This window comes from Mustela erminea, chromosome 1 (genome assembly GCF_009829155.1).
Source record: "Mustela erminea isolate mMusErm1 chromosome 1, mMusErm1.Pri, whole genome shotgun sequence".
Classification (NCBI taxonomy): Eukaryota; Metazoa; Chordata; class Mammalia; order Carnivora; family Mustelidae; genus Mustela; species Mustela erminea.
The window spans coordinates 159,718,104-159,730,959 of NC_045614.1; the positions used below are offsets into that span (position 1 = coordinate 159,718,104).

Sequence of the window (12,856 nt, forward strand, 5' to 3'; positions counted from 1 at the left end):
ATGGTATTTGTAGATATTTCCAAGTTACTGTCACCACGTTAAATAACACTCTCAGTCTAGCCTTGACCCAGTAGACATCTCCTCCCAACCAAACTGCCTCTCCCTTTTTATCTTTACACTTTAGCTCATCTCCAGTCCATGAGTTGTGTTCTACTCACAGGCAGTTTGCACTAGTTCTGCAAGGAGTGTGGTGAACCACCGTGGTGCCTAACAGCATTTTACACACATCCATCTGTCTTCCAAAGGACTTAGCCCTCGGGACAGATTTCGACTCATGGCTCCTAACCACACACCTATTTGGTAGAGAAGTGAGAAAAATCAAAATCAAAATCCAAGGAGTAGGAGTTGAAATGTCTTCTTGATCAGCCTGCCTGATTCTTAGGGAGCAGAACAGTGCTTGATTCCAGCCCTGGCCAATGACAGCCTAGCTTCACTTTCTCGCTCAGTTAAGAAAACCTGTCCCCTGTGAGCTCGGCCTCCATTCTCGCTCCTGGAGGAGATGTGGTGGCGTGATGCAGACTGGGATGCCAGTTAAAGGGAAACCAGGGCTTAGATGCCACCCAACCCCCAGCACAAAGAGCTCAGGGGGTGGATTAAAGGGTTTAAGGGTTTTAAGGGTTTAGGTTCAGATTTAAGGGTTCAGAATATCTAGGGAGAGGGTGTTCATCTTTAAGCACTTGATCACCTACTTTTTATTCCCCCTCCTCCCTGGAAGAGTCCCTATTTTAAAAATCCATGTTTTCCTTTTGGTGGGACACAGATTCTTGAAGGAAAGAATCCACTCCATAGTGGATTAAAAGGTGGTGGGTCCTGGCCAAGGACTAGGCTGCAGCTCCCACAGTGGAGGCCGTGCTGCCGCATCTGGAAGGCCTCCAGTCCCCTGCTGCCAGCCATCCCCGGACTCCGTGAACAGCCAACAGAAGGAGATTTCAACTATCTGCCCAGGGAATAAAATCCAAAAAAGGTCTGTGCGCTCCCTTGGTGTCGGGATCCTCCATGAGGGAATTTCAGCTGTTCTGTTCAGTTTCTCGGCTCACCTTGGACAAAATTCCTGCTCTCGCTATGCTAGCCTCACTGTTCCCTCCATGTAAGTGTAAGGTCTAAAAGGGCTGAGATCCAAAAGCATGGTTTAATCATGCTCGAACCTCCCCATGAAAGCCGATACCATGCCTTGTTCTTAAAATGCCTTGATGTGTGAATGTGGATGGAAATGACCATGAGAAATGAGATGGGTCATACCGTCGTCCTCTTCATCACCATCACCATCCATAAGACTCTACCAGGGCACAGACCACCAAAGCCCCACCCAGGGCTACTAGGGGGAAGGCATTTCTCAGAGCCCCAGGGTTGGCTCCACCTGCTAGATTCCAAACCAAGTCATTTTGGTCTAACTTTGCACTTAGAATCAAGATACAAGCTGCTCCCTCTGGCTCCGCTACAGTGGAAGAGAAGGGAGGGGGCAGAGGAAATGCAGGGAAGAGGAAGACATTCTCTCACTCAACTGCACCTCCACTCGCGCGCGCGCATGCAGGGCAGCGACTGAGACCGCAGACCCACCACCACCCCCACTCCCGGAACCGCAGACACAGGAATGCATCTCCCAGATGATGCCTCTGGCCCCTAAACAGTCTCGGCCAAGAAACTAAAGCTTCCAAGGCTCCTGTAACTCAGGACATTGAAGTAGTCATGAGGCTCGGCATAGGCCTCTCCCCTCTGCTCCAGGTAGCAGCCCACGGGTGCCGTCCCTGCCTCGCCGCCACTTCCAGGTGACGACAGAATGCGGGCATTCCATTCCTCCTGTTCATGTGCCACGGTCCTTAGGCCACTTTCCGCACAATGGACTGGACGAGATTTCTTCTAAAAGCAAACACACTACTAAGTGAAGATGTGGTGACATTATTCAGAAGGTACTCCCTGACATAGTACATGGTTACAGTGATCGCTCTATTCCCTTCTTACACACTTAAACACACACACATACACACACACGCAAGGCTATGCTCTTACCAACACCAGTTCCCTAACCCTTCATTGCTCAGCCTCACACAGCTGGATTTCAGGACTAACCACTCCAGTGAGTCTACATTTGCTCCCCATGCAATGAGCCCTGCACCCCATGACTATGTACTACTCAGTAAGCCCAGTAAACCCCTTTCTGCCTCACCTCTCTTGCTCTCTTGACTGCATCTGACACTGTGGACTTCTGCCTTTCGGCAGTGCTCTCCTTCGATGGCCCCCATGGGATCACTCTCTCAGTTCTCCTCCTCCTATGAAACCCCATCTTCCCCTCCAGCCAGGACTGCTTTTTTCCTGCCCCCACATGAGCTCCCCAAATAAAGGGGTTCCCCAGAGCTCTGCCCTCTGTTTCCTCGTACTCAACACTCTCTGAGTCACTTCACCCATATGTCCCTCTGCCCCCCTGAAGAGTCCCAGATCTCTACCCAAACCAGCCCCACAAACTTCTGCCCTGAGCTCCAGACCTGGGCAGTCACAGCAAGCCCAGACTCAAATTTTGTTTACCGAAGCACTTCATAATACTTGGTACTCCAAAATATTGATACTGTATGGATTGATTACAACGAAATAAATGCATATTTTTGCAAAGCAGCTATTGGAAAAAGTTCCTAGGGGACCTCCTGTGAGGGGAAGGAGAAATCGGTGTGTCCCCTTCCATCACAATGACTGCCAGGCATCCTTCCTCCTCACATTCTCCCGGGGGCTGGGGGCTGGGGGAATGTTTGTCCTCCAAGGACCCAGCTGCAATCTCCGTAGCTCCCTTTGGGCCCTTAGGACAACCCTCAGCCCCATCTGTTTTATACTGACAATCACAGAGTTTCCTGCGTGGGAGGAAATGAAAACCAAAGAGCTAAGAGACCCTCTCAGGCCTGTTTACATTTCCCAGAAGACCCTGGATGCCAAAATGGTTTTAAGATCCCAGGGCAAGGGTGGCCCACCTAAGAATGGAAATGAGAGCATACCAGCACCAAAGGTCACAATCAGTTCTTTGGGAAGGAATTGGGTATTTATATTCTTTAAACGGATTGGGCCACATCAAGGGATGTGGTCCTCTTTTAAGTCCAGCAGCAGCACGACCCATGATGACCACGATTATTCCTCACACCTCCGGGTAGGAACCCGCCATAGTAGCGAAAAGGAATGAACGAATCAGTGAGTGGGGAGAGACCCCCTGACTCCTGCCTGTGGTTTTGAAACCATGGTCTCTCTCTAGGCCTGGTTCCTCAGGACCTGAAGGATTATTACAAAATTTGTAATAATTACAAGAACTTCACAACTAATACTTATTGCTACATGCCAGAAAAAATGCCAAATGCCTTACATGAATTATTTGACTTGAGTTTTCCCACAATCCTATATAGGCAGCATCATAATTATTCGCATTTTACAGACCCTACCACAGCAACTCATGTGGGAGAGCCAGGATCCGAAGCTATGTTTATCTGATTCCCAAGTCCATGCTCCTAAACAATGCAATCAACAGGCTCTCCAGGTTTGTAGAGAATGCTGTTGGTACCCTGCTCAGATCCTCCCTACCTGACCAGTGCTCCCATACCCCAGACCCTGGGACTACAGAAGGTGGGTGGCTCACAGCCACTCCTTCTCCGGAGAATGGCTCTTGGACCCTCTCTGAGCAGCCAGTGGTCAGTGATGACTGAGGTGAGTGTTCAAAGAGTCAGCTCCCTGCCTCAAGGTCCAACCAACTCTGAGTACAATTCGTACTGCAACCACGTCTCCAGCTGAGACCACATCAAGCTGGGCTTTCTTCCCTCAGCCCTGTCCTGCTTCCCTCACTACCCTTCACGTGAGAGTCCATCCCAATAAATCACTGTCACCAGAATTCACATGTCAGGCTCTATTTCTGGGGACTGGGTCTAACACAATTGAGTGTGGAGAGGAACACCTCCCCAGCTAGATGGGAATACGAATCCCACCACTGGCTGTGAGATGGGACAGGACACCGATGGAAGGGGATTCTGAGCTGATGCCACATCTTTAACATTTGAGAAGTATGGGAAAAGAGTGATTATTAGAACTGTGGGATTGAGTAGCTTTTACTCAATTCCCCCTGATGCACTGAGGAGAGAACATGAAAGGCTTAGATCTGTCAACACCTGGAAGCAGCAACACTTGACAGCCTTTCAAGAAACACCCATCTCCAGCACTGAAGACCAGGCACAGGACCTAACTGTAAAAGAGATAGAACTTCCAAACAGGCTGAATTCTAAGCTTGGGCAAGTCTCCTGCATCTAGAAAAGGAAAGATCACTATGACTTCCAGGAGGCTCCCTGGGTAGATGCACTGGAGAACCACCTGCTTCCCTTGCATCATCTGGAGCTGCAAAAATGGCCCACATTCTCTTGATGGAAGTTAGGGCCCCATTAGCACCTGTCTCCATCTGCCCTATAGGCCATTGACCCCATATTTAGGGCAAAACCACAGCCTGCCCTAGCTGAGGAAAGCCGAGAATGCTGAGGGAGGAGAGAGGTTGTGCCTAAAGGATGTGGCTAACATGTACTGGCAACGAAGGGAGAACATGACTGGGATTGAATCCTGAGAGTGAAAGTCTGGCCTGGGGCAAGTGGACTATGAGATCAGACTGAGGGTAACTTGTCAATATTGGGACCCATCTCATGACTTAAGATGTAACACCCTCACAAGGGCCCCAGAAGAGAAGGCTGATACACTGCTGTCAAGAGGGAAGGTAACACTGCTTTGGCAATTTATGAAAACAAAACAAAAAAACACAAAATGCTCAGAGAAGTGGTGATGCTATCATGAACGTATGTGAAACCATGAAGAATATATACATATACATGTCTCTCCCTCAGTTTCTACTAATGTTTGTCTTTAACCCTGATTCCTGACACCATGCTCCTTAAACCCTTATAATTTCCTGAATGATAAGAATGTCTTACACAGGGCTCCTAAAGTTCTTGGAATCTCCTGGTGATAGAAGTCTCTTTTGTTCCAATGAGGCAGTGTTGGGTGGGCTCCTGGACGGAGGCCGGTGGCCAGAAAGACCAAGCCATGATTTGAAACGTAGAACTCTCAGCCTCACCCCATCCCCTTTCTCCAGAGAGAGGAGAAGGGCTGAAAAATGAGTTCATAATCAATCATCCTTAAGCGATGATGTCTCCAGAAACATCCTTCCCAAGGATGGGGTTCAAATAGCTTCCAGATTGCTAAAAACATCCACATGCCAGGAAGGTAGCACACCCCCAACTCTCCAGAGACAGAAGCTCCTGTGCTTCAGACCCTTCTAGACCTCATCCTGCCATACCTCCTTCATCTGGCTGTTCATCTGTATCCTTTATCGTCTTCTGTGTTATATAATAAACCAGCAAATGTAAGTAAGGGTTCCTCTGAGTTCTCTGAGCTGTCAGCAACTTATCAAACCCAAGGAGGGGGGCTGTAGGAACTTCAATTTATAGCCGGTCAGTCAGAAGTACAGGTGACAATCTGGGACTTACAGCTGGTGTCTGAAGGGAGGGCAGTCTTGTAGGACTGAGTCCTTAATTTGTGGGTTCTGATGTTGATTCCAAGTAGATAGTGTCAGAACTGAATTGATTGTAGGACACCCAGATGGTGTAGAAGAATTGGTCAGTGTGGGAATAAACCCACCCATCTGGTGTTTAGAAGTGTTCTGTGCAGTGTTAAGAGTAGAGAAGAGGAAAAAAACAGAGTTTTCCCCAATATAACCTACTAAATCGGGGACTGGCAAACTAAGGCCCATGGCTCAAATCTGGCCCACCACAGATTTTTGTACTGCCCGTGAGCTAAAAAGGATTTTTCTATTTTTAAGTGGTTGAAAACAAATTCAAAAGAAGAATAATATTTCATGACACATGAAAATTATATGAAATTCAAATTTCAGTGTTTATAAATAAAAGTTTGTTGGAACCCAGCCATACTCATTCATTTGCATATTGTCTGTGGTGCTTTCATGCTAGAGTGGCACAGTTGAACTGTTGCAACAGAGACCACATAGCCCACAAAGCCTGAAAGATTTACTACCTGGTCCTTTACAGACAAACTTAGCCAATCCCTGTACTACGTAATTTTGAAAATCCAGTGGCTGGTTATGGTTCTAGGGAAGATCAAGAGGACAATCTTTCACAAAGGTGGAAAGGAATGTGCTAGTGAAGAGAGCCCCAGCATCATTAGGAGGCTTCATGGTATCTGCTCTGTACGCTGGGGCTGAAGGCTCTCATAGAACGGGATCCCTGGTAGCAACACGGATGAGGAGACCCCAAAATAAATCAGGGGCAGATGGCAGTTAAGCTTATATTGACGAAGTCAGTGGCAGTGGCAGTCAGAGAAGCTTGACCCACAGGGATGTTAAGATGGGCTAACAAAGCAGTGTTCCTAAGAGAAATATAGATGGAAAGCCAACAGGATGTTACTTATATATGTAATCAAGAGATCAAGAGTACATAAGAGAAGGCTGAGTTCAGTACCCCCTGGAAAGTCAAGACCTCTTGCCCAGTTTCCGGGTCTGTGAGCAGAACTGGTGTGGATACCATCTCTGTTAACCCCTAAGCTCCGCTCTCTATCCAGCCTTCTGTTTTCTTCCATCCCGATTGTTTTGAGTTTCGTTTCAGCCAATACAGAGCAACCGTAGGGGGACGGAGGGAAGGAAAGTAAGATGAGGGTTGTATGTATTTCCCGGGCGTTCTCTCTGCCAGCAATGGCCTTGGACCAGCTGTAGCCTTCCCTTGAAGCTACAGTACTTCTCAATGTGGTCCCCTCCACAAATCTCTTTCCAGGTTCTAGTAATCATCCTCTCCCTAAAGATGAGGGGTGACACCAACATGTTGCTACACTTCCCCTCTTGGTTTCCTTATATGCTGCCCAGTCCTTTGGAAACATCTGTTTTAAGCTATCCTTAACCTACCCACCTTGAGAGTATGGTATGTTCCCTGCCATTTCTAAGTATACCAGTATGCTGTTGCTGAAAATCAAAGAGAAAGGAAATTTTAAAAGAACCATAAGAAAAAGCCATATCTGCAAAGGAGCAAAAATAAGATTCACATAATTTCTCAACAGAAATATAAGAAGCCAGAGACGATGGGAAAATGTTCTCCATGTGCTGAAAGAAAACACTTGCCAGCATGGAAGTGTAGACCCAGCAAAGCAGATACATCACATTTAAGTTCAGGAAAAATAAAGATATTTTCAGACAAACAAAAACCAGGATAATTCATCACCTGCTCAGAAGGAGATACTACATAGTATTCTCCAGGCAGAAGGAAAGTGATTCCAGTTACAAGATAGGAAATGCAGGGAGAAATGAAGACCAACAGAAAGGGTAAATCTAAGTGAAAATTGACTCTCAAGACTAATTTCTTTCAGGATTTAAAAGAAACTTAAAACTAAAATACATGGCGCTAATAGCAATAAGTTGGGAAGGAAGGTAAAAACAGTTAACGTGTCCTGCGATTCTTACATAATCCAAGAAAGGATAAAGGCACTAATTTATACTAGACTTCAATAAGTCAAGAGTCTTATTTTCTAATCTCAAGTGTGACCGCTAAAAAAATAGCAAAAAAAAAAAAAAAAGCCTCATTACAAGGTAGATCTTTTTTATAATAATAAGTACTTAATTCAAAGGACAGCAAGAAAGAAGAGGGAAAAAACAGGCAAAACAAATATGAAGAAAATAAGGTGGTGGCCATAAACCCACTTATATCAGTAGTAACAACAGCAGTACCTGGTCCAGAGAGAACAAAGTCAGGGACGAAGAGTTGGGTTGTTAATTGAGCAGAACCTGTCGGGGGTGCTGGGGGATGTGAATCGGGAACTAGGGAGGAGGGTCTAGGATGAGGTGGAAAATAATGCAGGCAATCCCATTCTTGCCCTCCCCAAAATGTTTGGTGACCGGAATTAAGGATGTGTTAAAAAATCCAAAAGGGCAGACCAAACAAGTGGTGAAATGCTTTTCCCGTATCGGTGGCTACCCGTTAACAACACAAGCACATTAATACCTTCACAGAGAATGTGCCCCCTGTTCATCACAGCTCTGTGCTAGGGAGCAAGCAGAATGGCCAGCATCCCGCGTTTCATCTGAGGAACGGGGGGCGGGGGAGATCCAGCATCTTGCCTGTAATCACACTCAGTGCTGCCCTTAGAAACTACCCCAGCCACTTCCCCATCCAGCACGCTTTCGGCCGCGTGACCTCTTCAGCTAGACAGAAGATTCACATACCTACTGATCTTGCCGTGTACCTTTTACTCCCAAATTTGGGGATTGTTTATTTCTCATCTTCCCAAAGTGCCAGGTAGCCCAGCAATAATGAAAGGTTGCTAAAATTAAGTAAGCTAACGGACGCAACTCCCTAGCACAGGGTGGATGCCTCAGATGCATCAAACTCACGACAGATAAATCTGTCTCTCCAGGGAGCGCTTCAGGGACAGGCAGGAGCTAGGAACTGTAGGTGACAGCAAGATGGGAAGCATACAGGTATAGCCTTTCTGGTCGGGGTTCCCAGACCAGGAAGGGGACAGAAGAAGAGCGTAAACAACTTGACTGAAAGGCAGGACAAGGACCATCAAAAAGCATGAACAGCAGAGGAGACCACATCTTGGTCTTTCTGTGGACGGGACAGGGACATGAAAGGATGGTGAGGGGTGGGGGTGGGGGGTGCCCACGACCGAGATGTGCAGCCGGAGTCATTACCTTTTTGGTTAATGTGACCACCATGACCACTGCCACGCAGATGACTGCCAGTCCGGTGGCCGTGGCTCCCAGCAGTGGGACCTGGAACGCAGCGCTGCGCTTCGCCACTGGAGGGACGACAAAACGAAGATGAGGCGGTGAAAGGCAGAAGAAACAGGCAACCATTACACAGGAAAAACTCTGTGTCAGGGCACAGAGGTGGGGGCTGGCCAGGCCTTTCTCTGAGTTCTGGGGTCTTTAAGCCCAGCTCTTGGACAGCAGAGCCTCGGCCTAGCTCATCATTCAATCAACAGTGGTACCCCTCACCCCTTCTGACCAGAGCAGACTGCTGTGAACACTCTTTCCCTCCAGTCGATAAAATCGCTTTCTATAATGATCAGGAAGTGAAACCAACAATAACATCCAGGAAAAAAAAACAAAAGACCCAGACAGTGAATATTTTCTTTTATTAAATTTCATATGTATAATCCTACTTGAAAAAAGTTTAATTAAAAATTAAAATAAAATTAATATTGAAGTACAGAAAAGAGGGCAAAAAGCAAATAACCTTCCACGCACGAAGCCCATCACGTTACAGCAGCCGGGAGACCCCGGCAGGAGTAAAGTTCCGGAGCTTTATCCTTTGCTTTCCCTCAGCACCTGGCACACAGCAGGTGCTTGGTAAATATTTGCGGTACGAACTAAAGCACGAACAAGTGAACTTCCATTAAGATGTAAAATGTAAGGAGGAGAAGCAGAAAGGGAGTTATGAAGAGAAGTGGGATCATTGATCCAAGGAGGGTGTGAGAGAAACAGGACACACAGATCCCAGGTGTGGGGAAGATCACATACCTACTGAATGTGTGAGAGAAACAGGACACACAGATCCCAGGTCAAGGGAAGCCTTGAAAGAGAGGGACAGCAGAGGCTGGGCCCTCTTCCCTCTAACAAACGGTTTACACCGTGGGAAAGGTGGCCAAAGAACACAGTCACTTAGGACAAGCAGTGCTCACAGTACCCACAGGGTACGAGGGGGAGGGAGCCCCAGCACCCCAGAAGGAGTTCCTCCTGCCCTGCAGACTCAGCCTCTTGCTTTGGCCACATGTAGGGGAAGAAGGCAGATGGGGAGCAAAGTGGTCACGGAGAACACAGCTTTGGGGGCCGAAGGGCTGGGGCAGGCTGTCCGCAGTACCAGACAGGATACAGGCTCTTCCCTGCATGCTGCCTTGACCTGTGTCAGAGCCATCCAAGAAGTAACATTTGAAAAGAGACTTTCAAGTAGACTTTTATCTTCTCTGTCTACACATTTTTTGCTAAGTCCTAAAACTTAATCTTCAGCACAACTGACAGTAGCAGGTAGAAGTTCAGCAGGTATAGGTTAGTGAAACCAGAGCTCCTGTGTGAAAACCAGCCCTCCTACCCTCAGTAGAGTTCAGACTTCCCCTCCGTCAGACAGGCCCGTGGGAGAGGCTGGCATTCAGAGCTAACACCTCGTCGGTGCCTACTGTGCCCCAGGCCCCGTTTAAGGGCATTTTCTTATAGAAAGGAATTCAATCCTACATCTGTTTTCATGTCGCAGATGAGAAAACTGATACACAGAGAAGCTAAGCCATCTTGTCTGAGGGCAACAGCAGCACTAGGATTTGGACCCAGGCTGGCTGGGTCAGAGCCCGAGCTCGTAAGCACTCGGCTCCACTGTCTCTCAGAGGCAGTCATCTTTCTCCATGTTCCAGAGACCCGCTTTCAGTGTTCAGATGGATCACGAATGTGAGAGCCTTCTGGAAACTATGAAGTACCACACAAACGTAAATTACCATACATTTACACTTAGCACACACTGCGTTTTAATCCTCTATACAACCTAGAAGCTAATTCTAATTTGCGTGATTGATGCTAAACTAATAAAGGAAAACTCTTCCCAAATGACCTTAACGACTGTTCTTCCCAACAAACACACATAAGGTGCACTTCTTACCCACAACAGGGGTTCTCAGTTCTGGCTGCACATCTGAATCACCTATCGGAACCGATCACCTCCCAACTTTACCCCTTCGGATTCTGCTTCAGCTGATCTGCAATGGGGTGCCAGCATCAGCATCATTAAAGCTCCCTGGTGATCTGCTTGTGAGCCAAGGTCGAGGGACCCTGCCCTTACAGAGTATTTGGCAGGAACACATTTTCTATTCTGGAGGGTGAGGCTCATCAGCCCCCCTGCTCCAGAGGGCATACCTGAGCTTTGCAGGACCTCCAGAAAGACTGTTCCTCTGTAAATCCCATCAGGGTAGGTGTGATAGGTGCAGAAGTATTCCCCTGTGTCATTCCGGGTCAGCGACTGCAGGGTGAGGCCCAGGTTGGGGCCTGGGGCCACTCGCTCCCTGAAGGCTGGGTAGATGTGCCACCCCAAGTGAGCATGACGAACGGCCAGTAGTTGGTCCCGCTGCTCCCAGTTGATCTGAGTCACTTTGGCGGTGGTGGAGGAGAGGTGGCATTGCAAGGTGACGGAGCCACCTTCCTCCACAGAAACGTTCCCCGTTGTTGTGATCCTGCCTGACACAGCTCCTGGGGAAGGGGAGAGAGTGTGTGTGGGTCCTGGGTCAACAGCTGTACTTGAAACTTCCCACAGAAATCCCAGAGGGCTTTGAGGCTAGAACTGGTTTTGGAAATGACAGACTCCCCTGTCCTTCCTGTCACTCCCCGCATAGACCATAATTGCTACACAGTGGAGTGCTTCCCCCACTCGGGATCTTCTGCTGTAATCTAGCTTCATGATGAGCTCGTTGAGGATTTCCACAGTCTTATTTCATCTCCCTACCTCGAATACAAGCCTGGTCAGCCACCACTTCTGTTTTACTCTCTCTTCCAGCCGCTAGCTCTGTGCTGGGCACAGTATCATTTGACATGAAACCTGGCTGTTTGGTTGACGGCCCTTTGGGGTACCTGGAGAAACCTTCAGGAAAGCCACAAAATCGGAAGGAAAGGAGGGTGGGAGAGAAACCGTTTCTCCCAGACAAAACCACCCTCCTCAGCACTGACCACCTCCAGCACCTCGGACACAGCTCCACCCTCAAATGGTTCAAAAAAAACCAACATAAAAATTAAATTCTACTAGAGTTCCTCAGCATCTGTGCCCACTCAGACACACTTGTCTATGGTTTGAAATACAGAAGGAAACAGATCTAATGCAAATTCAATCTATAATGGTAGAATCTCTGGAGTCTGTGAAGAAGACATTTTTGAACCCCAGAAAACATACAACACCTTTCTAGAACTTTCCTCAAGGACAGAAGACAGAACGATGGGGCAGGAGTGAACTTCTACGAGGGAACTGATCATCCCTCCTCCGTGTCCTTTTCTTTCCCCCTGTTTCCTCTCTTGGGTTGGCCAGTCAGACACACCAACCCCAAGGACTTCATCTGCCACCCAAAACAGAACTGCGCCTCCCTCCCAGAGGCTGCCTTGTCTCACACGAGGGAACACAGGACTCTGAAAACCATGCATTTCTTTCCCTCACGCCTACTTCCACTTTTCCACTCCCAGCCTCTCTGTCCTCCTCCTCTTCCTCCAGTTCCAAGCCACAGTGTTAGGCCTTACCTGAGGCTGGGAGGGAAGCCTGCCTCAGGCCCTGGGCCCAGATCAGGAGAAGGTACCACCGCATGCTTCTGCTCAGCCGGGGACCCACAGGAAGCAGCCGAGGCCTCTTCTGCCACGGAAACTGGCAGAAAGCAGATGGCAGGCCAAAACTGAGCCTATGAGGAGAGAGGGTCTCGGAAAAACTGAGTTCAGCAAAAACAATGTCAGAGACCGAGAAAAAAGGCCCTCAACAAGTACACAAACTGCATAGGGCAAGCCACAAGAAAGACCATGAAGGAAACACACTAAAAAATAAACAAAAATGTGGTTAGAGGCCCACTGGTCTTTAGGTTACCACTATCTTTGGGTTATAGTCAAGCTACTGTTTTTAAGTTCTGTCTTAATGTGCCAGTTTTGTATCAGTCTTTGTCTTTATCAGGGGCTCAAGGGCTCTGTGTATCTGGGGAATGCCTGAGATTCTGAAAAAGCAGCAAATCCTGGCTTCATCCAACTAAGGAATGTGCACCCATAAGAGACACCCGAGTCTGCACTTACAGACCAGGACCTGTGCTTGAAATCTAATGAACCATGAACCAGAGGCACCTACTTCAG

The 12,856-nt window shown here is 47.9% G+C and overlaps 1 protein-coding gene across 4 annotated transcripts; it reads right to left on the minus strand.

Moving 5' to 3' along the window:
• Window positions 1–573: 573 nt before the first annotated feature.
• On the minus strand, window positions 574–12,587 carry TIGIT (T cell immunoreceptor with Ig and ITIM domains). 4 transcript variants are annotated; one of them, XM_032360271.1, is made up of 5 exons: window positions 12,266–12,587; window positions 10,904–11,233; window positions 8,696–8,802; window positions 6,918–6,970; window positions 1,724–1,854 (listed from the first exon to the last, which is right to left on the minus strand). In XM_032360271.1, exons 1-5 carry the CDS (start codon window positions 12,327–12,329, stop codon window positions 1,818–1,820), a joined length of 591 nt encoding a protein of 196 aa, XP_032216162.1. In that variant the 5' UTR covers window positions 12,330–12,587; the 3' UTR covers window positions 1,724–1,817. The 4 variants fall into 4 exon arrangements, with proteins under 4 accessions (XP_032216149.1, XP_032216141.1, XP_032216162.1 ...); XM_032360265.1 differs by having other exon boundaries at window positions 1,724–1,857; XM_032360258.1 differs by lacking the exon at window positions 6,918–6,970 and having other exon boundaries at window positions 574–1,854; window positions 12,266–12,586.
• Between the last annotated feature and the right edge of the window lie 269 nt (window positions 12,588–12,856).